The sequence below is a fragment of the Dromiciops gliroides genome, chromosome 2, assembly GCF_019393635.1.
Source record: "Dromiciops gliroides isolate mDroGli1 chromosome 2, mDroGli1.pri, whole genome shotgun sequence".
Classification (NCBI taxonomy): Eukaryota; Metazoa; Chordata; class Mammalia; order Microbiotheria; family Microbiotheriidae; genus Dromiciops; species Dromiciops gliroides.
The window spans coordinates 242,944,180-242,971,204 of record NC_057862.1 but is presented as its reverse complement, the minus strand read 5'-3'; the positions used below and the strand labels follow the sequence as shown (position 1 = coordinate 242,971,204).

At 38.2% G+C, this 27,025-nt stretch overlaps 1 protein-coding gene across 2 annotated transcripts in view; it reads left to right on the top strand.

Annotated features, from left to right (window-relative positions):
- The window catches only part of LOC122740857 (cytochrome c oxidase assembly protein COX16 homolog, mitochondrial), a 106,414-nt gene that overhangs the window by 46,954 nt on the left and 32,435 nt on the right, over positions 1-27,025 (top strand). For both annotated transcript variants that reach the window (XR_006354777.1, XM_043983653.1), the window contains one exon: positions 24,680-24,742. Coding sequence is in view for 1 of the 2 variants with exons in the window: in XM_043983653.1 (XP_043839588.1) it covers positions 24,680-24,742 (63 nt within the window). In the remaining variant the exon portion in view is untranslated. The remainder of the gene's footprint in view (positions 1-24,679; positions 24,743-27,025) is intronic.

The window sequence follows — 27,025 nt, the reverse complement described above, 5'->3', positions numbered from 1 at the left end:
GAGATAATCTCTAAGGATTTTTCCAGCTATAAACCCCCTGATTCTAAGCTTTATGTGGAAGAGATAGCATTTACATAGAATTCATAGAATTCCAGTCCAACTCCCTTATTTTGCAGATAAGGACAATTAGAATTGGAAAGGTAAACCAAATTAATAGGATATGCTCAGCAAATTATTGGAAAGGTGAAGACTATAACATCATTTAATCAATCAGTCACCATTTATGAAGCTCCTCCTATGTGCCAGGCACTGTGCTAAGAGGCAAAAAATAGTCCCTGCCCTCAAGGAATTTACAATTTAATGGGGGGTACGACATGCAAACAAATATATGCAAAACAAGCTAAATACTGGATAAATAGGTAATAAATAAGAGAGAGGAAGCACTGGAATTAAGAGGGATTGGAGAAGGCTTCCTGTAGAAGAGTAAATCCACTGCTTCTCTGTCAGTAGAGAAGGGGGTTAGAAGACAGTATTACCTCGGGAGGGTACCAGTTTTTCTATACCCAGCAATTTAGACTTGAGTTTTGTTGATAAAACTTAGGTCCCTTTGCCTGACATGGGACTTTTCCTAGCCTTATCTGGGTGGAAGAGGGTGATTGTAGGCTGTAATGATAAATAATATTTAACATCTATTTCTGTCCTAGCTTGGAATACTCCACAATTATGTGGTTATATTGGCGCAGTTCTAACTACTGTGCTGTTGTGAAATTGGCAAAGTCTGCCATAGTCAAAATCTAGTGCCTTAGGGGATGTGGAGGTCACCCTATTGTGATTGCAGGAACTTTAGGGCAAACTTAATTCTCTTCCTATTGCTTTTTTTGTGAGAGGTTGCCCACTAAAAGGATTTTGCATCCATATTATTGGTATGAGATGTATTGTTTAACAGGATTATCTTCTTCTGATAGGTTTTTATGGGGATAGAGAGGTTATACAAAAAAAGACTATCAGCCTTTTAGCACTGTTAATATTCATATAAAATTAGGAGAAAGATCGTTTCCAGGAAACTTTGAAGACCTATTTTCTCCATTCCTTTTTTGCTATAGTGACAGAGGTATTTATTTTATATGTATATCTATCTTTTGGTCAGAATTCTCCCTAGGGTCTGGTAAATTGGGGTGATTGTCCAGGGATCTTTGCTTTGTGAAGGGGAGGAAAAAGAAGAATCACGTAGGTCATAGTAGAAGGGACCTAAGTGGTCATTTAGTCCAGGGCTTCTTAAATTTTTTCCACTCATGACCCCTTTTTGCCTGAGAAATTTTTATGTGACCCTAGGTATATACGTATATAAAATAGGTACACATAACCTTTTCCTGTTGCCAAATTTTTCATAAGCCCACATTGAATTATGTAACTCCACATGGGATTGCGACCCACAGTTTAAGAAGCTAGGATCCAGTCCAATCCCTTCAGTTTACAACTAGGCATCTGAGATCCAAAGAGATTGAGTGGACTTGTCCAAAATCTCACAGGTGGTTAAGTAGCAGAAGCAAGGTGCAAACTTGGGGCCTCTGACACCAAATGTAACACTTTTTTCACTGCACTGTATTCTATTGCTTCCCTTAAGAAAGGGATATACAGCTCATGGAATGAGCTGACTGAAACTATGATGAAGGGGCCGCATGTAGAGGGGTAAGGATAAGGAAGTACTTAGCGGTTGGTACTACCAAAAGAAAAAAAAGACTAAACCCACACAGGCTTGTTTCATATAGTGTTGTCCTGACTGATGTGATTTCAAAATAATACAGTAATACATTATCACCAAACACTACCATGAAGTTGTAAAGTGTTACCATTGCATCCTTTGACCAGTGACCCATTTATAGCATTTATAAATAATTTCTTCTATCATGTCTTTTCACTAAGATGTTTTCTTGGAATAAGATATGTGGGGGTATGCCTTTATTTATGATCCCCTTATAAAGGGTTGGTACAGTGAAGGGCCAGACTTTAACACCTCTCTTTCTCTCTCTCTCTCTCTCTCTCTCTCTCTCTCTCTCTCTCTCTCTCTCTCTCTCTCACACACACACACACACACACACACTCCTTTTCAGTCTTTATATCAGTTCTTTTGTACTATCTTCCCTTTTTCCCTTCAAGGCCACCCTTGACATTTACTTTAAATGAATGAAAAATGTTAAGGGCTGGGAGGCTTATATATTGTGGTTTGCCTTGGATCTGAGACTGTCTTCCTCATTCCCTACTTACAGTATGAAGCTCTGGTCTGTCAGTGATTAAATCTATTCCTGAGGAGGTACTCTAAAAGGGTCATTTTCTCTTTTTGGCTTATCACCTCTCCCTGGAGTTTCTCCAGGAAAATCTCCTGGTATATGGATGGTATTTCTCAATCTAAATCTCTCCAAATGTGGAGAAAATGTAGGGGGAAAGGGGTCTCCAGCTTCTGAATAAGCACTCAAGGTAGCAGATACAAATTAGGTCTAGGACAGCCATTATTTCACTCCACAGAATATATATAAAATACAAAGTACTCATAAAATTTGCCCATGAATAGCTGCAGAAAATACATAAAGCACTGAAATAAAACACTGACCTCCAACCTGGGAAGAGAATTTGAAGTTACTATTAAACAATACCTTGACATTTCAGCAAATTCTCTGCTACAGTCAGTTCTTTCTGAACTTATAATGCAACCTTGTAAGCTGCATAATAAGAAATTCCCTTCCTCAATCACACTTGTACAGTCTAAGGAAGATGCTGCTCAGAATTATGTAAATGAACCTATTCTTCCAGGAAGCATACGGAATCAGGAAATCCCCTTATCTGTATAAAAAGTTTAAATTTAGAAACTCTCGTATTTGGAAACTCTCATGGGTATTACCAATGAGACAAATTCCAAAGCTGGTGCTATTCAAAAAGGCTTCCTTCTCAAAAGAACCTATTTGTACAATAATATTTATAACAGCTCTTTTTGTGGTGGCTAAGAATCGGAATTTGAGGAGATGACCATCAATTGGGAATCACTTGTGGTACATGATTATAATGGAATATTATTGTGTTATAAGAAATGACAAGCAGGATGACTTCAGAAAAAACTGGGAAAATTTACATGAACTGATACAAAGTGAAGTGAGCAGAACTAGAAGAACTTTGTATATAGTAACAGCAATATTGTACACTGAAGAACTGTGAATGACTTGGCTATTCTCAGCAATACAAGGATCCAAGACAGTCCCAAAAGACTCATGATAAAAAATGCTGTCTGCCTCCAAAGAAAGAACTGATGTCATCTGAACACACACCAAAGTATACTATTTTCCCCCTCCTTCCTTCCCTCCTTCCAAATTACCCTTGAACACAAGTCCATTCCACTATGTGCTGGACTGTTTTCTCAAAGAAAGCAAGAGAAAGAGATCTGATCTGTTAGCTTGCTTACATAGTCCACATAGAACTCATTCCTCTGAGTCCCAATTAGTCAATTATTTTAGAGGCTGTATATCCCTTTCTTAAGGGAAGCAATAGAAGGGAAGATAGTACAAAAGAAATGTGGAAATGACTAAATCTTGGCTCCGGTCACAGGAGTCATTTATATCCTCAGTGATCATGTCTACCTTCATGGGAAAGTGACTCATAGATACTGGTAAACCAAGGGCCATGCCCTTTAATCTCATCATTGAGTACTCTTTTAAATTGATGAAGGAACTCTTTTTAGTTGGCAGGTGGGAAAGAGACTGCACATCTAATATCTGTTCAGTGCAGCTTTAATTCCCTCCCAAGTTCATGAGAAAACTTAGATGCCATATGTTTTAGAACTGACTTGATTATTGACAATGTAAGCCTGGGCTACATAATTCATTTTTTCCCTTTTTTCAGGGCAATGAGGGTTAAGTGACTGGCCCAGGGTCACACAGCTAGTAAGTGTCAAGTGTCTGAGGTCAGATTTGAACTCAGGTCCTCCTGAATCCAGGGCTGGTGCTTTATCCACTATGCCACCTAGCTTGCCCCCTAGGCTACATAATTCTGTGATCATGGGATAAAGATCCAGATGGAACTTAAGATGTTTTGTAGGCCCAATGAGTTAAGGAAGTTTGCTCAAGGTCATACAGCTAGTGATGAAGCTGAGTTTTGAATTAGGTCCCCTGGCTGGGTCCCAATCCAATGCTCTCTATGCCATTTTGCCTCTGATGTACATGGATTTAACAGCTCTTCAGAAGTTTCTTTATGCATTAGTGCATCCTCTGACCTTCACAATTACTAGAGATTCAAACGTCTGTTATGTGATACTGTATCCTGATGAAGTTAGGGTTTTTAAGTTCTTCTTTAAAACATTAAATAAAAATTGTATGTAGAGTTGGTAGTGAAAACTTTTAGTTATATTTTTAGGGAGGGAAACTGAAGCACAAAGAAGCATTGCATGATCTTACATGACTATGAGCAGTTAACTCAGTAGTATGACTCTAATGTGGACAAGTTCATGGGTTTGATCACTTCATGATTTGGTTTTGTCTTATGGACACAGGCTACACATGTCTACTGGATACTTCCCTACTACCTGCAAACATATTTGTGTCTCTCCCATGATTAAAAAATTCTCACTTGGTTCATCCATCCTTGCTAGCTGTGATCCCATATTTCTTCTCTCATTTGTGGCTGAACTTGAAAATGCTGTCTGTAATAAGTGTCTTCACCTCCTTTCTTCTCACTCTCTTCTTAACTCTGTAGGCTGTCTTCTGGCTTCATCATTCAACTGAAACTACTTTCCCCAAAGTTACCAGCAGGCTCTTATTTGCCAAATCTAAGGACTTCTTCTCAAACCTCATCCTTCTTGATCTCCCTGCAACCTTTGACACTGTCAATCACCCTCTTCTCCTTGATATTCCCTTTTCTTTAGGTTTTCTTGACAGTACTCTCTTCTGGTTCTCCTCCTACATATCTGATCATTCCTCAGTCTCTTTTGCTGGTTTTTTGCTGAGAGCATGCCCACTAATGGTGGGTGTTCCACAGGACTCTGTCTTGAGCTCTCTTCTATTTCTATATTATCTTATTTGGTGATCTCATTAGCTCCTATGCATTTAGTTAACATCTCTAAGCTGATGACTCTCATCTTTACTTCTCCAGTCCTATCCTCCCTGCTGAACTCTATTATCTCCAACTTCCTGTTAGACATCTTGAACTGGTTGGTCCATGGGCATCTTAAATTCAATGTTAAAAACTAAATTCATGATGTTTCCCTTAAAACTCTCCATCTTCCCTAACTTCCCTATTACTATTGAAGGTAGCACTATTCTGTGTCACAGGCTTGCAGCCTAAGTGTCATCTTCAAGTCCTTACTCTCTCACTCCACCCCCCACCCCCATATCCAGTTACCTTCTTAACATCACTCACATATGCCCTCTTCTCTCCTCTGACACTGACACCATCTTGGTGCAGACCTACATCACCTCAAGCCCCGACTATTGCAATAGTCTGCTGATTGTTCTCACCCCTCTTTCCAGTCCATTCTCCACTCAGCTATCAAATTGATCTTCTTGGAGTCCAAGTCTGACCATATTCTTTCCCTTGTTCAGTAAACTCTAGTTGCTTCCTTTTACCTCCATGGTCAAATATAAAATCCTGTTTAGCTTTGTAAAAACCTTTTGTAATTTGGCTCTTTTCTTATCTTTCCAGTCTTCTTATATCTTCCTCCTTTCTTACTTTGACCCAGTGATTCCTTTCTGTTCCTCCCAGAAGATACTCCGTTTACCATCTCTGTGCATTTTTACTATCTGTACCCCCATGTCTAGAATTCTTTCCTTCCTCATCTCCACCTCTTTGCTTCCCTGTCTTCCTTCAAGTCCCAGCTAAAATCCCACCTTCTATAGGAAGGCTTTTGCAATTCTTCTTAATTCTAGTCCTTTCCCTCTGTTTTTCACCAATTTATCCTGTCCGTATCTTGTTGGATATAGTTGTTTGCTTGATATCTCTTTAATTAGACCACTAGCTCCTTGAAACCAGAAACTGTCTTTTGCCTTTCTTAATATCCCCATACTTAGCACAGTGCCTGGCGCATAGTAGGGACTTAATGTTTATTGATTGACTGTCATGTTTTGTTGTTACTGTTCAATGGTTTTTAAGTCGTGTCTGACTGGTCATGACTCCATTTGGGATTATCTTGGCAAAGATACTGGAATGACTTGTCATTTCCTTCTCCAGCTCATTTTACAGATGAGGAACTGAGGCAAACGGGTCTAAATGACTTGCCCAGAGTCACATAGCTAGTAAGTGTCCAAGGCCGAATTTGAATTCATGAAGATAAATCTTCCTGATTCCAAGCCCAGTGCTCTATTCACTATGCCACCTATCTGCCCCTTGACTGTAATCCTTGCTTACAAATAGATGACTTTGGTGATAAGAGGCAAAGAAAGACTTTTCATTATACTTATTGTCAATAGCACTCTTTTTGGCATATCATCCAATATTTAAATACTTTATCCATGTATCTCTAGTCTTTAAAATTAAATAATCGTGTTCCCTGACTACAGAGCACATGTTCTTTTATATCCCTTAACAATGCTCAGTAGCACTTTGCTTAGTCAAGATGTCATAAAAGTCTTAGTGTAATATTAAGCTTTAATAGTTTAAATAACTACTTATTTAAATTTAAAAAATAATATAGAAATATATATATCTGTATATATGAAATAATATTACACAATTTAAAATATGACATATTACTTGTGTATATTAGAAACAATTTAAAATTTATTATATATAAGTTTTAATAGCATGAAACTTCACTCAAGCTTTTGGAACGCTGTATCTAATGTTATTATGCTCTGCTGTATACTTTTGTTATTTGTATGCTTTCCTTGTCTTCCCTTCTAGACTTTATGTTCCTTGAAGGCAGTAGTCTTCTCTTGTTACCTTCTTAGGGACCTAGTTTAGTATTATTATATTCATTAAAAAAATCTCAGTAAATGTTTGTGGAAATGACTAAATCTTGGCTCTGCAACTTGCAAGCTGAATGATATTTAGAAAGCCACTTAAACCCCTCTAGATCTCATTTTCTTCATCTCTAAAACAAAAGGTTTGAACTAGATAATCTCTAAGAGCCCTTCAGCTCTAATTCCTATGATTCTGTGAATCCCTGAGTGAATAAATATCCAACTGATGGTGGGCCTATTAGAGTTATCTTTGAATATGAAGGGCAGTATATTTTATAACCTTGAACATTTCAATTTCAATTTATGACTGAATGTAGAAATTTATCCATATCTCTTGATCCTCTGCTCAGTATTATATCCAATAAACCAGGCAGAATTTTGCAATAATTTTATGGAAACAATTCTTTGTAGCAAGAAATTATGCATCTGTGATTATTAACTCAATTCTTAATATGTCTATGCCTGAGAACACTCTGAGCTGTAATGAAAGCAATTTGGAAAAGTAAATGCAGGATCAAAATTAACAGCAAAAATATGGAAGACAATTTTGATGTTCCCAACAAACCAACCTCAAAAGTCTATTTGCAGGAGACTCATAAAAGATACATATATATATATATATATATACACACACACACACACACACACACACACACATATACATATTAAATTTCTACCTTTTAAGCACTTCAGATTTTGTAACAGAAAATATCACTATCTTTCTCATAACACAATGCCCATTTCAAGGTGGAAGAAAAGGAGAAAGTTTTAAAATCCAGAATTACATAAAGGTTTCCTCTTTTCCAACTCCTGCCTTAAGGGCATTGGTGTAAATGCTACCTTTTTGTCTTCTAAACAGTTTGAAACTAGACAGAGCATATTAAAAGATACCTTGAGGAAAATACTGTTTTGTTATTTTAAATTGAGATACCTTCCTTTATTCTTTTTATTGTCATCATCATCACGTTCAGCAACAACAATAACAAACTACCTATATCAATAGGAACACTGAACCTACTGTGTTAGGTTAGAAAGACTTGAATTCAATACTTGAATACTTATTGAATCTCTGCTCCTGGGCAAGTCACTTAGTTTCTGTTTGCCTCAGTTTCCTCATGTATAAAATGAGGATAATAATAGCACCTACCTCCTAGGGTTGTTATGAGAATAAAATGAAGTAAGCTTTGTAAATATTAAAGTACTATATATAAAGTGCTGCTGGTGGTGGTGGTAGTAGTAGTAGTAGTAGTACTACTACTACTACTACTGTACTACTATGTTTAAGATGCTATATAACATGGCTCCCATCCTCCTATAGCTTGAAGTATGAGTTCATATGTATAAAGTTTAAAAAATTATCCTATGAGGTCATATTTGTTGGGTGTTATAAACATTATAGTCAAAAGTGCTATAGGAATTCAGAAGAGGGAAAAAAGCTTTTTTTCCTGTAGGAGGAGCAGGAAAGATTCTGTGGAAGAGATAAGAGTTGAAATAGTACTTAAAGGAGGGATAAGATTTCATTAGGTGCAGTGGATAGAGTACTGGCCCTGGAGTCAGGAGGACCTGAGTTCAAATGCGGCCTTAGACACTTGACACTAGCTGTGTGACCCTGGGCAAGTCACTTAACCCCAATTGCCTCACCAACCCCCCCCCCCAAAAAAAAGGGTCAGTAGTATCTTACTGGTATGAGGTGACAGCACACTTAAATAACTATATAGTGGCAGTAATTCCCAAGTCTTATTTGGGGGATGACAATGCAAATCAGTTTGACTAGAGCAGAGAGTTTATATAGAGGATTCTTGGAAAATCTAACCCAAATCAGCTTTTCTTTCTGGCTTCCCTGTTTCTATAAATGCAACTGTTTTTCTAGGCCTCTTGGTCAAAAATCTCAAAATTATCTTTGACTAACATAATGTTGGAGCTGGAAGAGATCTTCTTGTTGTTGTCCATTTGTTTGAGTTGTATCTGACTCTTTGTGACCACATTTGGGGTTTTCTTGGCAAAAATATTGAAGTGGTTTGCCATCCTTTTCCAGTGCATTTTCCAGATGAGGAAACTGGGGCAGACAGGGTTAAGTGACTTACTCAGGGTCACACAGCTAGTAAGTGTCTGGGGGCAGATTTGAACTCAGGAAGATGAGTCTTCCTGACTCCAGGCCTAGCCCTTTATCTGCTTCACCACCAGCAGTATTAGAAGTTTTTAATCCTATCTTCTAATTTTACAGAAGGGGTGACTCCCAGAGAGAGCTTGTTCAAGGTCACTTAGCAGGTTAATGTCAGAATGGATACTGGAAACCTGGTCAGCAAATTAACTGCATAATCTATTCTAACACTCTATTGCCCTCAGTTTCTAGATTCAATCAGCTGCTGAGTCTTTTTGGTGTTTTTTTTTTTTTGTGGAGCAGTGAGGGTTAAGTGACTTGCCCAGGGTCACACAGCTAGTAAGTGTCACATGTCTGAGATTGGATTTGAACTCAGGTCCTCCTGAATCCAGGACCAGTGCTTTATCTACTGCGCCCACCTAGCTGCCCCCAACTGCTGAGTCTTATTGGTTTTTATGTGGCCCCACATATAAAATATGTAGTATGTGACCCCCCTCCCAATATAAAATAGGCATACATAACCTTTTACTGTTGCCAAATTTTTCACAACCCCCCCATTTTTATTCGCCCCCATATGGGGTTGTGACTCACAGTTTAAGAAGCTAGGGCCAAGTTAATGTAGTCAGAGAAACTGAGGGGCAGAAAAGTTTAGAGATGTGGCCGCCAGTTATCCCTTTATGAAGTTTGAACTAGTCCAGGAATAATTGGCCGTGACCCTTTATAGCCCCTTGAGAGGGGCAGCTTTGCAGAGTTAATCTATACCTGTATTTGGGGGCAGCAGGTGGGGTGGGCCTCTCTCTCCTCCATTCTTCCTCTGCCACAACATCAGCTATAACATTTTGCAGTGTAACAGAGATACACACCCCCTTCGTAGACAGATAGAAACAGAGAAACTGCAAAGAAGAGTTGACTAGGGACTCAAAAGAGAAATAGCCCAGGCAACTGAGAATTGAGTCCATAGAGAAGAGAGCCCTGGGAACCCGGCAGAATTATCCACGCACGCACCCACCCAACAGATTGCTGCGTCTAGTGGGTGTCAGATGCCTCAACACAATTAAGAAGGATAAGGACTGAGGAAAGGCCATTTGGGGGGCAGTTAATAGATCACAATATTACATAAGTCATCTTGGAGAGAGGGTAGAAAGTCAGATTGCAGAGGCTTAAGAAGTGAGTATAAGGATGAGAAAAGGGAGGCAACAAGTATCGACAGCTTTTCCTGAGGTTTTGGTTGTCTCCTGAGAAATGCAAGATGCAAGATACAGAATGCTAACTTAAGATGATGGATCGTGTGTGTGTGTGTGTGTGTGTGAGAGAGAGAGAGAGAGACAGAGAGAGACAGATACAGAGAGAGAGACAGAGAGAGACAGAGAGATGTGAGCATGATTGTTAGCAAAAGGGTTATTAGCCAGTGGATAAGGGCCACTATGAATTAATTAGGGAGAGAGAGAATAGTTAAAGGGGTGAGCTCATTTGAGACAGGCATTTGATATCCAGAGTACAAAATTGATACCTAGAAGTTTGGCTATCTTGGAAGTTGACTAAACTCTTAAGGTTTTATAATATGAAGGTATATTCAGCATTGTCTGAGCTACAGAGTTGGGAGGGACCATAGAAACCATCCCATCCAAGCCCCATTAATAAATGAGAAAACTGAGGTCCAGGAAAGTCATTTGTTCAAGTCATACAATGAGTTCATGGATAAAATAGAACTCAGCTTGAGTCTCCTCTTTCTCAGTCCATTGCTCTTCCCATTATCCCTGATGTCTGTGGCTTTTGTTACTATTTCCTTTTAATCAAGGGAGTTAAGTAGAGGTGCCCTATAGGTATAATCTCACTAACATATTCTATGTAGTTGTGCCTTTGGATACAATAAGGAATTTGGAAGCTAATATTAGAACATCCTTCCAGGTTACCAGAAAGTGTTTTCAATCTAATAGGCTAAGAACATTAACTCAGGTTTTCAAGGATGTTATCTGGGAATGCACAATATGCATACAAGTAATTGTGATAATAATAATAATAATAATAGGAACTAATCTTTATGTAGGTGTCACAAGTTTTGCAAAATGCTATAGAAATATTATCTCGTTTATCCTTACAACAACTTTGTGAGGTAGAAAGGGAAGGGAAATAAGCACTTAGCACCTACTATATGCCAAACACTGTGCTAAGCCCTTTATAATTATTATTTCATTTGATTCTTACATCAGTTTCATTTTGCAGCTGAGGAAACTAAGGCAAACAGAGGTTAACTGACTTGCCCAGGGTCACAGTATGTTTCTGAGGTTGGATTTGAACTCATCTTCTTGACTCTAGGCCTGGCACTGTCCACTACACTGCCTAGCTACAGAATTAGAGTAACATTGTGGACTGATAATAACCATATAGTTAAAATAATGTTTCAGCATTTCTCAGGAAATTTATATGTTTTTCCAAATTCCAAGAAAAATCAGTCAGGAAATCAAGAAAAACTATCATAATTCTATTACAAGAATTAAAGGTTAATAGTCAACATAGAGATGTTACTAGTTCAAAGGAATCAACTGACATGGTTAAAAGAAAGAGCAAGAAACTCTTGACATGTGGAGTAGAAGGTTAAGGTTGACATTTCTGGGAACTAGGCCAGGAACATGTAGGAGAGAAGCAGTCACATTCTAATCAGTCAGTCTTGTAACTGCTGCCATGTTATATGTCTTTGTGACCCTGTCTGCAGCTAATGGTGAGTCATTCTTGCAAATAAAATAAATATTAATAAGTTTATAGGCATAGTGGTGTTCCAAGAAATAACAAATTTTGGAAACAAAATAAGTACCTAAATTGGCAATTTTGACATGGGGTTCCATGTAGGTGCTGTCAACCTTGCTAGGAGATCTGAATGTTAGGTTATTCATATGTTACCCGGTCATGTTCTCTAGCATCTTCTAGTGTTTGAATATTTGCTGTAATCTGCAGTTCTTTGTAAGTACTACTAAATTTAATATTTCTTATTTATCAAACACTTTTTTAGATATCTGTAATAATAAAGTACATGAAGAATGTTGAAAATATTTTAAGAAAGAAAGAAGAAATCAGTTAGCTTATTGCCAGATATGTTTTAAGTCATTGTAACAATAAATTGGTTAATAATAATAATAATAATAAACCATGCACTTATTGTTATTTTTTGACAAATGTTTAGTATACCCCTATCACAGAAAAGTAATTTCCTGTTTATTATTGCTAGTCCTTATTATTTAAAACCATGAAAATAAAATGTGATTAAAAATACAGAATAAACTTATATTTCAAGGAATTCTGATTTCTTGGTTCTGAATCTTATCAGTCAGGAATTTGGAAGCACTAAGTACATGAAAATTCACCTAGCCAAAATTATTGATCACGGGTAAAGAAGTAAGAGTTATCACTAAATTTTGTTGTCTTTCCAGCTTACTTCCCAGTGATATTTCAATGAATTCAAACTCTTTATCTTAGCATTCAAAACCTTCCACAATTTGGTCCTTTCTTACTTTTCCAACACTGTTTCCTTCCCTGTATTTTGTTTGCCAGTAAAACTGGACTACATGCTATTGTCTGTACATACCCTTCATATTTTTGCTTCTCTTCTTTAAATCATATTTTCCTCTGAGTCTGGAAGGTTCCTCCCACCATTACCTGTTGACATTTTGCCCACTCTTTAAAGCCCAGCCCAATTAATTCTACCTTTACCATAAAGCTTTTTAAAAATTTCCCTAAGTTGGTAATGGTCTTTTCTTCTCACTTGTCATGTAGACACTTTTCATATATACCCATCATATATTTCTTTGTACTTTTACTGATCATGTAAAATGATTCTGTCTACCATGAACTTGCCCTTTCAATTACCTCTTCTTTCCCTAACTTTCATATCTTCCAACTAGACTAAATGGGAAAAGTTCAGAATTTGAATTCTGCTTAGACGCTGCAAACTGTTAGTCTCTTAATATGTTACCCTGAAGGTTAGGTTTGTTCTGAACAAAGAGTTTATGAAAGGGAATTATATGAAATTAGGTCAGAAAGGAAAATGGGAGCTAAACTGTAGGTGGCCCACCTTGCAAGGCTGGGAAATTTGTATTTTATGCTATAAGCAAATGGAAACCAATGAAGGTTTTTTAAAAGAGGCATGGTTGTCAGTTCTGTTAGTGACTAATTGAAAAGGGGGAGACAAGAAAAAGGAAGACTACATATGTCATGTTTAAAATCTAATGTGGATCCTAACCTGCCCCCCCCCCATTTTGGGGGGAAACTGGCTAAGATTTACTAAATGAATTCAGCAAGACTTTAGGCTTTAAAGGATTTATTAAAGTATATTAAAAGTTAGTGAAGAGAGAGAAGTTGAGAAAGTCACCTTTATTTAGCTATCCACGCTTCTATAGAGAACACATGGAGTAGATCTTTGTACTCGGTTCTGTCCCTGCCACCACCACGCTAAAATCTTGGACAAAAAGAGAGAGATTCAGTGAGCCAGCCTCAACTTCCTACTTCCTGTCTCTCTCCCCAAAAGGGGAGGTCCTTCAAGCTGACTGGTTGAGTGGTCTCCTGTTGATGGTGTAGTCCACAGCCTCTGAAAACAAAACTCAGGGATAGCCAGGTATGGTCTCGATTTAATCATTCTTAAGTAGGTTCTCAGTTTCTCAGTCTCACCCAATTCAGTCAATTCCAAATCAATCTTCGGGTGGGGCCCCTGGGCATCTGCCAAGTCCCATTATTTTATCACACATAGGAGTCTGTTATAGTAGCTTAGATAAGAAGTAATGAGGGCCAGAACCACAGTGGTATGCAAATGAATGAGGAAAAACATAAAATTATTAAATTTATAATTTATAATAAACCTTATAACTTTTTACATCTTTAAAATTTTTTTCAACATACTGTATGTCCTCCTTTGTTACAATTACTTTCCCCCACATGATTTGGCCTTGTTTTCATAAATTTTGACATATATTCTTTTTTTTTTTTTAAGTGAGGCAATTGGTGTTAAGTGACTTGCCCAGGGTCACACAGCTAGTAAGTGTTAAGTGTCTGAGACCGGATTTGAGCTCAGGTACTCGTGACTCCAGGGCCGGTGCTCTATCCACTGTGCCACCTAGCTGCCCTGACATATATTCTTTAATTCTTCATCATGAAAACCATATTTTTATAACATTGGATATTAAGCATACCTTCAACAAGCTATCCATTTTTTGAAGTCTAACCTTAATTATAATAGTCTATGGGTTTTGGGGGTTTAAATCAGGTGAATTGTAAGGTCATTGATGCAAGTTTATCTCCATCTCTTGGATGCATTTTTTTTTTAACTTTTCATGATGTGTGGCATGGAACAAAGATCATGTTGTACTCTTCCATTATAATTCTTGTGTGTGTATTTTTTGTTTGTTTTTATTTTTTGGTGAGGCAGTTGGGGTTAAGTGACTTGCCCAGGGTCACACAGCTAGTAAGTGTTAAGTGTCTGAGGCCGGATTTGAACTCAGATCCTCCTGACTCCAGGGCCGGTGCTCTATCCACTGTACCACCTAGCTGCCCCCTCTTCCATTATAATTCTGAAACCATTCTGGTTTTCATTATATTGTGAGATTTAAAATTGGATATAAGAGCATTAAATTCCCCCTTTAACTTTTCCCTTATATATCTCCCAGACCACTAAGAAAAAGAAGCCTCTGAGCTTTAATCAGTGAAGGATTAGCTTTTATTGTTTGGGAATTAATTAGACAACAAAAAGGTGATACCGATTAGGGAAATAGGAAAGTAGAAATACAAATGAATAATCTTAGATCTAAGCTTAGTCTATATTCTTTTATAAAACTTACCGAATCCCAAACTGCCCGCCAGGCCGAGAACCAGCACCAAACGCCAGACGTGTGTGCTGCCACCGCTAAGCTGATAAGCCAGAGTGAGAGCAAGCTTCTGTTCCACCCTCAGTTTTAAGTTGTCGTCCCAGAAGTACGGCGTGCTTGGCCACGGCATGCTTGGCCAGCTCTCCAGGCAGCAGCAGGTGCACCGCTGTTCGTCGAGGTCTCCTCCCCAAAAGGGCGGTCCTTCAAAAGCTGCTTCAGTAGCACGCGCTCAACTCTCAAATGATTAAGCTAAAACTTCTGTTTTTTTACCTCATTTCCCCCTTTGTTTCATTTGGAAAACAAATGAGTTTGCTCAGTAAAACAGTAGCATATGGTAGGAGCCTATAGTAGTTAATAGGATACTGGAGATGGGAGGCAGGGAAGGGCTACATGGCGGAGAACAGAGGTGGAATGTAAATAGCAATGGTGGGGGCAAGGCAGAAGAGCGAGTGCCTGTGTCCCCAGTCTCTTCACACCATATAGCTAGCCTCCTCTGCACCAGCTACTGTAGGATGGATGAGATGAAGGGGAAAGAATGAAGTACACACCTAATTCATTCAGTTTTTGCCTTTAATCCTTCACCATTTACTCAGAATTGAACATGTGATTATAGTGTAGTGGAGCAAATAAATGCTTGAGAACAGATGTACTTTTTTTTTTTTTACGTTCAAGCCAGCACCATTTATAAATTTTATCTGCCAGTCCCATAAACTGCTTCAAAAAGCCAAATGATTTAAAAAAAATAATGTTGACCCTAGTAATAAACTTTGAACCATTGAACTATATCTGATAGTCTAAGTGAGAATATGCAAAGTATAATAAGTGCAGTAGAAACCTTCCCCATAATTTGTATTACTTAGTGCCAAAACTTGGGGTTAGAAAAATAAGCCCTGGAAAGCTTGAAGGCATTCAGGGACCACCACCATGCAATAAAGATTCTGTTTTTATGTGGTAAAATAACCACATTTCATATAGGCTTTTGATCATGGTTAACAAGCAGTTCACAAATAGAGTTGTATCCTTTCCAGTTCTGTGGGCATCTCCCGCTAGAAAGGTCATAATTGTGCCTTTTGTTGGTTTCATTTTCACTTTCCTTTGAAGTACTGAGGATTTAAGGAGCATAGTAACATATGCACTGGGACATTTCTATCTGTTTTCCTTGACCATGACCCCAAAATACTTTAATTCTTTAATTCATAGACTCCTACTAGGTTCTCCTACTTGGAAATCCAGTCTTTTAAAGAAAAAATAAGAATAAAATCTGCATTAGAATTAAGGAACAGTCCAACTTCTGAGCTTTGTTATTGTTTGTGAAGGACAAACAAAACTCTTCCTCTCCACCACTAAGAGTGATGGGTTCAGAACCTGGGTTCAGTTTCTAGTTCTGCCATTTACTGCCTGCTTGAGCCCTTGGAGTCATTCTGGACCTTAATAAAGACATCTATCTAAATCTATGATCTTATGAATGAGCAGAGAAAAGAGTAAAAAAGAAAGGTGGACTCTTTTTTTAAAAGCTGATTTCCCAAATATTTAAACTCAGATTTGTTCTGCATCTTGATGCTCTATTAAAGTTTTCTTGGCTTCTGGGAAATGATATATATCTTACTCCTTTTGTGCTTTTGAACTGTAGCAAAATGAATACAATTTGGAGACCAAAAAGATGGAGAAGCAAATCAGATTTTCTATTTGGGTTCTTAATGTATATTGAAGTGCTTTTGTAAAATATAAAAGTACTATACAACTGTAAGCTATGGTTGTCATCATTATTAAAGCTAGTACATAGTATAAGATTATTTATATGCATAGTGAAGGCTATATACGTGTTAATAGTTTTAAAGAGAGAAAGAACATTAATTCAGTATGAGAGTTACCATTTAAATGAAAGTAGGATTTTTCAAGTGGCTCTGTAATTGAGACCAAGGATTTAGACAGCCTGAGCAGAGCTGAGCGGGATGAATATAGCTTTCTTTGAAAACAATCTAGAGACCCATGTTGGATCTCAAGAGGGCAGATATCACTGCTGTCAGTGCTTGATACCCTTGAGTGAGAAAAGAGCCTGAAAAATATTTATTCCATAGAAAAACAGCATGTGACATGGAAGTTCATAGAGGAGGCCATCTCTCTCACATATATCTCATCAAAGTTCTAAGAAGATCAATTGATAATTAAGAAATAATAGCTAATAACAACTAGCATTTATATAGAACTTGAAGGTTTACAGAGCACTTTACCTACATTAGTTTAATTATTTTATGGTTGAGGAAGCAGGGTTGTACATACAGCAAATGTCTGAAGCAGGCTTTGAACTTGTCTTCTCTGTCCATTGAACAACATAGGTGCCTAGAAATCCAAAGATTTTAAACTCCAGCTGTTTCTGTGGAATTTAGCTATTTAATGACAAAGTAACAAAGCAGAATCTGCAAGGGTATTTTAAAAAGAAACTAAAAATCTAACAATGTATTCTTTAAAACTCTGCAAATAGTTTGTTTCATAAATTAAACATGGGCAGGGGGACCTTTCCTTTTTTTTTTTAAAGTGAGGCAGTTGGGGTTAAGTGACTTGCCCAGGGTCACACAGCTAGTACTAGTACAGCTAGTAAGTATTAAGTGTCTGAGGCCGGATTTGAACTCAGGTACTCTTGACTCCAGGGCTGGTGCTCTATGCACTGCGCCACCTGGCCGCCCCGGACCTTTACTTTTTAAGAAAAAAATAAGACTCAAGTAGGGTGGTATGGCTAGTGAATATGTAGACATCTCATCATCTCAACAGGGTTACCTCCACCCAGTTCAGGACTACACAAAAAGACAGCAACAAGCATGTGAGCAAAGGGAAGGTGAGCTTGCTGAGGAATTCAAAATGAGCTTAAGTAAACAATCTTGAAACTTGACTGTTTTCCTGAACAAAGATGCTCCAGGGTGACCTCTGTGACACTGATTAAAGAAGCACCAGGAGACCTGAATCCTGTAGTATTAAGACCAGAGATGCTCCAGTGGGGCCTGAAGTCAGTATCACTTTGCTAGGGGTTGTTCCCTGGAGGCTGGAGGCTTGTGCTGCTCTTACCAGGAATGCTCTGTGAGTCTTAAAGCTTTCTGGTGCTCTGAGCTCAAACATACTAGGTGAGGTGGAACTCAGTGGTGAATGAAAGTCCTGGAAATAAAAATCTGGGACAGAAGCAGATAGATCCTAACCACTGTATCCAAGTGTGTAAGAGGAAATAGAGCCTGGCCCTGGCAAATAGTTTCAAAATAGGAGCAGAGGCTAAAAGATAGGAGTAAACTGAAGAAAATGTTGAACACAATGAAGAAATACTTTGGGTTGAAAGAATCCCAAGAGGCAAACCTAGAAGAAATAAAATCTATAAGTACGGAGAGCTTCTGCACTTGGCATGGCCAGTGCAGATGCTAAGGATGCTAAGAGTTATTGAAAGAAGTAAAACAAGAGATTAAAAAAAAATCAGATTATCAGTGAAATAAGAGATCAATAGGAAAAATAACACTGGAAGCAGAATAAATAGCTTAGAAGAGAAGGTAGAAAGCCTTATCCATGAGGCAGATTCCTTGAAAAATAGATTGGATCAAACAGAACTCAGTGACAGTAGGTGACAATAGGAAATACTAGAACCAAGTCAAAAGATTGAAAAAAAGAAAAGAAAATGTTAAGATCTTTACTAGCAAAAACAACTGACCTGGAAAACAGGTCAAGGAGGGATAATTAAGAATCTAACTCTCTAAAAACTATGACCAACTCACTTGCCCCATCCCCACCTCCCACTAAGTCCCCCAGAACTGGATATCATATTTCAAGAAAGCAAGAATTACCTAGATCCAGAGGGCAGAGTGAAATGGATTGCAGCAGTTACCTCCTGAAAGAACCTGAAATTGAATAACATGGGAATATCAAAATTAAAATCCAGAACTTCTGAGTCAAAGATGAATAGATCAAAGCTGAACAGTGCTTTGCATTGCACACACAGTACTCAAAGAGAAACCTAGAAAGCCAAGTATTTTTGATCACTCAGAAGGGTTACATTCTGTATAGTTATATTCTTTTGTACACTGGGCTTTTTTCAAACCAATCTGATGATTTCAGGAATTCAGGCCAGTCTGATAGACCCCTTCAGTTTGGAGGCTTTGCCATGACTTGTGCAGGGATCAAGTGATTTTCACTCCTACCCCACCTTCCTATCCCCATCCCCCTGAACAGTCCTTCATTACACATACACTCTTAGCTATGCCAGGGCTAAGCACTGGACCTATGTTCTAAGACATTGTTACTGTTTCTCTTTGCCAAGGCTTGAGTACTGTTGTAGGTGCTACAGCATTTGGGCCCTAAGCCCTGCTCCCTGTGCCTGGTAGAACACTATCCTGTGGGCACTGCCATTACCCACTTTGTACTCAGGCTGAGTACCGCTGTAGTCCCTGACACTGCTGGAGTCTGAGTTCTTCTCTGCTTTGCTGAGCCAAGCCCTCCTGTGAAGGACAACCAGTAATGGACTCTGAATATTGCCCCCTGTGGCTGAGGCTGCCATGGGTACCAATATTGCTGCCTCCTATGATGGGCCTTGCCCTAGGCCCCATTCTACAGGGCTCTCTGTAATCTACTCCTCATTGGAAGTTGGAAATAAAAGAATTACAATTTATGAGAGGGAGAGGGAGAGGGAGAGGAAGGAAAGAAAGCTCTCTCTTCTTTTAAATTTTTAAAATTGATACAGCTCCCCCCTCCACAAAATAGATTTTTATCACCATCTTTTGTTTTTATTTTGCCTTCATTTCCCTTGGCAACCAGTCCCTCTACCCTCTTTTTTAGAGAACCATCTCATATAACAAATTACTTTTTTAAAAGGAAAAAAAATGCTGAAAACCAATGAACACTGAAAAAACCCAATAGGCAATTATCCTTATGTATGGACCCCCATTTCCACCCCCACAGTTGGGTAAAGAAGATGAAGGAGACATCTTCTATATCTTTTCTTTGGGGCCAAGCATAATTTCACAGCATTCAATTTTATTTCATTTACAGTTTGTTCTTTCCATTTGTATTATTGTAGTTATTATTTATATTACTTCCACGACTCTGCTTACATTACTTTGCTTCAGTTCATAGAAGTTTTCCTATACTTCTCCATATTCATGATAGTCATAATTTTTTTTTTTTTACAGAATAATAATGTTTTAAAAACATTTTATTGGGGCAGCTGATGGTGCAGTGGATAAAGCACTGGCCCTAGATTCAGGAGGACCTGAGTTCAAATTTGGCCTCAGATACTTGATACTTACTAGCTGTGTGACCCTGGGCAAGTCACTTAACCCTCATTGCCCCACAAAAATATAATAATAATAATAATGATAATAACAATAATTTTGTTGATATCTTTTGTTTTTACATTGCCTAAATTTCTCATAATATCCATCCCTCTTTCATCTCCCAGAGAGCCATCCTATATAAAAGAGAATTTTTAAAAAAAGAAATAAACAAGTAAAAAAAAATCAGTAAAACTGAAAAATACCTTGAAATAACTTGACAATGTATACAGTGCTCCACACTCTTGTAATTCCCACCTCTGCTAAGGAGTAGGAGGGGGAGGTATCGTCTCATATCTCTTCTTCCGGCTTATGCTTAGTCTTTGCATTTTTTTTAATGTTCACTTTGGATTGTTTTATGATGGTTGTTCTTTCCATTTACAGTGTTGTGGACATTGTATACATTGTTTTCTTGGCTCTTATTAATTTATTCTGCAGTAGTTCATGCACATCTTCCCATGATTCTCTAGTCATCAATATTCTCCATTCCCCCAATTGGTAGGCAGCATCTGCTTTGTTTCCATCTATTTGTTATCACAAAAAATATACTGCTATAAATATTTTAATGCATATGAAGCCTTTCCATTTGTCATTGAACTCCTTGGGTTGCATTCCTTTGTGAGAATCCCTGAATTAAAGGGTATGGACATTTTAGTAATTTTATTTGCATAATTCCAAATGAGCTCAGGCACATTTGTTCATATCACCAATTCTGGATGGGTGTCTGGGTTCTTGGGGGAGGATCAAGAATTGTCCTTTCAAGTGCTTTCCTTAGTCTTTTGCACCAAAGACTCCTAACAAAGACTACCTGATGCAGTTCCCAGTGCCCTCCCAAAAAGTCCCAAGCAGTTCTTTCAGTCCAATCCTGAGATAATCCCTGAGTTTCAATTTAGGACCCAAGTTTAGGTTCTAACCTCCCTAACTTTGGCAAGGCCACTCTGATCCTAGTTTGCTAATTTACCAAGTGATGTAAGCCTGGCCTGATTTAGGCCAGTATGGTGCTTTAGTTTGAGAATTAGAATGAAATGAGATACTTGTAGACCATCTAACAGTTATTAAAAGGTTTACTTAGACATAGTAGGAAAAAGATACTGAGCAAAGAAATGAAACTGGCATATCTTCCCTACCTTTGTGTTCTCAATGCCAGGTAGAAAGCTGAGGAAGGAGCTCCTGACTTAACTGTGTGCTGTTTTAGTTATCTGGGAAGCTATATACATGATCTGCACCTTGCTCCACTAGGCTGATGAAATCTGAGGGCAGTTTCACTATGGTTTTTTTTTTTAATTATAAAAGTATTTTATTGTTTTCCAGTTACATGTAGAGAAAGTTTTCAACATTTGTTTTTATAAGATTTCTAGTTTCAAAATTTTCTCCCTCTCCCCTCCCCAAAACAGCAAGTAATCTGATATAGGTTATATATGTACAATCACATTAAACATATTTCTGCATTAGTCATGCTGTGAAAGAAGGATCAGAGCAAAAAGGAAAAACCTCAAAAAAGAAAAACAACAGCACCAAAAACAAAAGAAATAGTATGGTTCAATCTGCATCCATATTCCACGGTTCTTTTTTTTTTTTTTCTGGATTTGGAGAGCATTTTCCATCATGAGTCCTTTGGAACTATCTTGTACCATTGTATTGCTGAGAAGAATCAAGTCTATCACAGTTGATCAACACATAATGTTGATGATACCGAGTTTCACTATGTTTTAAGGAAAAACTAGTCTAGTTTTTGTGAGATAGGGCCTTAGGATGGATATTGTTCCTATCACACATTATAATGGGTGAGAAGAGACATGTGTTCTTTCAAAACTGTTTTTTTCCAAGGGTCACAGGAAATTAAGATAGAAAAATACAAGGCTTGTGGGAGAGAGAGAGTGGTAGCAGTTTTGTTCTATTTTGATGGCTTTAAGAGAGGAAGGAAAAGGAAAGGAAAAAGGAATGCCTTAGGAAAGAGATGAGGGAGAAGACTGAGGAATTTGTTCTTTCTCATAATTCAGATATATGAGAAGAGTTTATACAATCAGGTTATTCCAATAGTCCAGGCATCAGATGAGGGGGGCCTTTGCCAGGGTGGCAGCTTTTTGAGTTAGAGGGAAGAGGATAGGTCAAAGAGATATGAAGGTAGAAACAAGAAGACTTGGGTGACAGATTGACTATATGGAGTGAGTTCACCTGAAGAATACATGCTGAGGTTGTAAGCCTGAGTGACTGGGAGAATGGTGGTGCTCTTGACAATGATAGGGAAGTTTGGAAGTAGGGACAGTTTGAGGGGAAAGGGAAAAAAAAGGAAGAAAAGGGGAAGGAAAGGAGCCTTTAAATAGTGTCCACTAAGTTTCAGGCACAATGCTGAGCTAAGATGAGTCTTATTTTGGATCTATTGAGTTTGGGGGGGGGGGCTGTCTCTTAGTCATTTGGACACTGGCGTGGTGGTGAGAGATTTCACGTGGGCTGCTAGGAAAGGAAATTGCTTTCTTTCTCTCTGGCTATACCGAATTAGATCTAAGCTAGGATTTCCATGCTATAAGGAATCTGTTCTCAATCTCTCTCTCTCTTCACTAACTTATAATATATATTTTAATAAATCTTTAAAAGCCTAAACTCTTGTTGAATTTATCAGTGATTTTAGCCAGCTTCCCCCCAAGACTCACAGGGGGGGCAGATTAGAACCCACAATTTAGATTTTAAACAACACGTCAGGATGACTGAAGATGGCCCCACATACTTAAGGCAATTGGAGTTAAGTGACCAACCCAGGGTCCCACAGTTAGCAAATGTTTGAAATGAGATTTGATCACAGATCCTCTTGACTCCAGGGCCAGTGCTCTATCCACTGTGCCACGTAGCTGCCCCTATTACAGTATAAGAAATATGGAGAAATTTAGAAAAACCTCAGCTATCTTGTGTTAATTGATGCAAAATGAAGTGAGAACAATTTGGGAAAGCTGTGCATACCTTTTGACCCAGCAATACCACTATTAGGTCTTTATCCCAAAGAGATCATAAAAAAGGGAAAAGGACCCACATGTACAAAAATATTTATAGCTGCTCTTTTTGTGGCGGCAAAGAATTGGAAATTGAGGGGATGCCCATCAATTGGGGAATGGCTAAACAAGTTGTGGTATATGAATGTAATGGAATACTATTGTGCTATAAGAAATGATGAGTAGGCAGATTTAAGAGAAACCTGGAAAGACTTACATGAACTGATGCTGACTGAGATGAGCAAAACCAGGAGACCATTGTATACAGTATCAACAACATTGTGTGATGATCAACTGTGATAGACTTAACTCTTCTTATCAATACAATGGTCCAAGATAATTCTAAAGGACTCACAATGGAAAATGCCCTCCACATCAAGAAAAAAGAACTGTGGAATCTAGATGCAGATTGAACCATACTGTTTCTACTTTTTTTTTCTTTTTTGAAGTTTTTCCCTTTTGTTCTGATTCTTCTTTCATGACATGATTAATGCAGAAATATGTTTAATGTGATTGTAGATATATAATGTACATCAGATTGCTTGGTGTCTTGGGGAGGGAAGGGAGGGAGGGAGAAAGATTTGGAACAAGAAATCTTATAAAAACAAATGTTGAAAACTATCTCTACATGTAACTAGAAAATAATAAAATACTTTTGTGATAAAAAATGAAGTGAACGGAATCAGGATAACAATTTCTACAGTAATCCCAACATTATTATGGAAAACGACTTTGAAAGATACACGAATTCTGAGCAAACCAAAACTTCGGAAGTCCAATGATGAAATCATACTTCCCATGACATAGAGGTAATCACCTAGAGATAAAGAATGAGAGGTGCATCCTCAGACACAGTGTGTGTGTGTGTGTGTGTGTGTGGATTGATTTGGTTGACTATGCATATATGTTATAAGAGAGAGCTTTAATTATTATGAGGGGAGGAGTAGTGATAGTGAGGACACAAAAAACCCCCCCAAAAGAAGCAAATTCCAGCAATGAAATATTTTTAAAATACACAGAAGAGAGCAGAAGGAAGGTCAGAAAGATACAAATAAAACAGTTGTGGAACTACCTTATCATATTTGTTATTTACTTAAAGAAAAACAAGCTCTAAGTAATAGAAATTTAGATTCAGGTACAATCTTTTTCTTTTCTTCAATGTATATGGAAATGATCAGTGTGTTGTGGTTATCAAATTCATTATATTTTAAAAAATAAATTAAAAAAATAGATTTCCCTTTTTCTTCACATTTGGTAGTACTGTGCACAAATAAGCTTCTACCACATCACAGTGGCTATGATAGAGGTGATTTTCTTATAAAAGTATGCTTTATGCTTTCATTCTAAAAAAAACCCCAAAACCTGCTGGGATCGCATTATTTGTTTACCTGGAGGGTAATAATAGATCAGACTGGAAAGGGACAAAATTATATAGCACACAGCATCCCACCTCAAGCTCTCTCCACTCTTACCCCTAGAACAATCACCTCCTCTTAACTTTTACAAAATAAAATCAGTCCTTTCAGGCTTAAATAACTCATGTGGTTCCTTCTCTGTTTGCCCACAGATTGATCCTGAACTTGAAGAAAAACTGAAAAGGAATAAGGTGTCATTGGAATCTGAATATGAGGTAGAGTATAATGTTTATTTAGAAGGGCTAATGGCCTGTTTTTGACTGTCCTTTCTAGCCAGCATCAGGGAGTGTCTGCTGCCTATTATGGCTAAACTTAGACTGTGCCCACTCCCTTGGGCCTATTTTCCTTCCAGCAAAACCTCTTCTTCTTCTTTTTTTTTTTTTCTGGGTACAGTTTTTTGATCATGCAGTGCCTCTTTAAATGCAGAGGTCTTTTGATGTCTGATTACTGAAGATACAGACACACTTTACTAATACCTAAGTGTATTGATTACCAGTTAATGAAGATATTGGATTTTGCATTTGCACATTTAGCTCTGTTCTAAATCCCAGCCAGATTTCTTCTGCCTGGGCAAAGGAAAAAGTCAAGGAGGCAATTGCTGCCAAAACAAGTTGGTAGCAAATTTGGTCATATGCCTGCCTTTCCTTCTTGGTCTTCAGATGGTTTTGGTCTGAGTTACTTCAGGAAAGGAGAGATCCCATCTCTTTGAGTAGGAATGGAAAAAACCCAGGCTGAAGTCCATAGAATATTTATGTGACATTATAGTTGTCTGGTTTTGAATTTGATGGTGAAAGGGAGAAAAAAATCTCCTTCCTTCTTACCCCCCACCTTTGGAATGTAGATGTTACTAGCCAGGAATAGCCACATGTTTTCCCTTTCCATAGGACAGTTCTTGTTCCCTGGTTTCCACCTTTGACTCCACTCCTGCAGAGATTTTTTCTTTGCACATGTGTTTGGGTTGGGAGGAAAGGCTGAATGAACCCAGGTGACCCAATAGTTCAGCCTTTATCCCAGACAACAAAAAAAGTATTCTAAGTTGGTTTAGCTGGAGGGAGGCCAAAGGAAAACCCCAGATCCAGTTTGGTTCTTTCTTTGGTTCTTGGGATTCAAAACCAATCAATCAAAACTTTATGATTCTCTCTTCATTTGCCTCCCAGTGAGGAGAAAACCTGGCACTTTTGGACCAGGTCTAAATCCTTGGTCCTTTCTGACTCTCTGCATACCAGAACTCAACACTTTTCCTTAAATACTCATTTGCAATTAAGAACACAGGTGAATCAAATGCAATGAAAATATGTCGGATTTTATTTACAGTGAGCTAGATTTTAAAAGCACTACTTTATCAACAAATAAAACTACTTTATTTTATTTATTTATTTTTTGTGAGGCAATTGGGGTTAAGTGACTTGCCCAGGGTCACACAGCTAGTAAGTGTTAAGTGTCTGAGGCCGGATTTGAACCCAGGTACTCCTGACTCCAGGGCCGGTGCTCTATCCACTGCACCACCTAGCTGCCCCCAATAAAACTACTTTAAAGAAAAAGAAAGTCTGGATTATATATCTGTCCTCATACAGAAATGGGAGTAGGAACAAAATGGCTTCCTTGGCCACCTAGATTCTCAGCTAGGAGAATGTTCACCAAAGATCAAATACTCCCCATACTCTAGGTATAGCTGTACCACCTGCACTGGTAGGATGAAGGCTCCAGCTGCCCTGGTGATCTTCTCAAAGCTCTATGACACTTCTGCCACAAGCCTCCAAATTCCTATGCTTGTCATTGAGCACCACTCCTGTGAGAGTCCCTGAGTCTCTTCTAGAGTAACAAGAAATCAACTCCCTCTCCTTCAAGCTACATTCCCCATGAATCCATGCAGCCAGATCCCATCTCAAAAGCCCACTATGTTTATCCCTGGGGTTTGAGATTTTGTAGTTCCTTGCAAATCAGCTGCAGTATACCTGACATGTGTAATTATAGAGTACAGCATCAGCATGAACATCAACATATAATAGAACAAATATGATTAATTTGGGTGTCCCAGGTGCTATTTACAACAAATAAATATTGACAATACATAAAAAGACACAATATAGAATCAAGTATTGGTTGAGATAAGCAAAGCAACAAGCATTTATTGTGTTTATTATATGCTAATTGGTGGGAATACAAATAAAAGACAAAAAAAAAGATAATCTTTGCCCTCAAGGACTTTACATTCTAATTAGGGGGGAAAAAAAAGAGAACTGAAGAGGTGGGAGTTGGGGAATAGAAGGTTATTGGACAAGTCCAGAGAGTTGGAAACATTGCTTGAAGGGGAATAAAGTGGCTTAGACCTATCCCCAAAATGGAGGTCATGGAAAGAACTCATCCGTGGGAGAAGGGGACCAGTTTGGCAGAGGGCTGTTCCAATCTTCTCATGAAATGTCTGTGTATTAGCTGTTGTCTGGGTTAGGAAGTCTTGGCCCTAGTAGTAGAGTCAGTTTTGTTTAGCATCTGCCAAG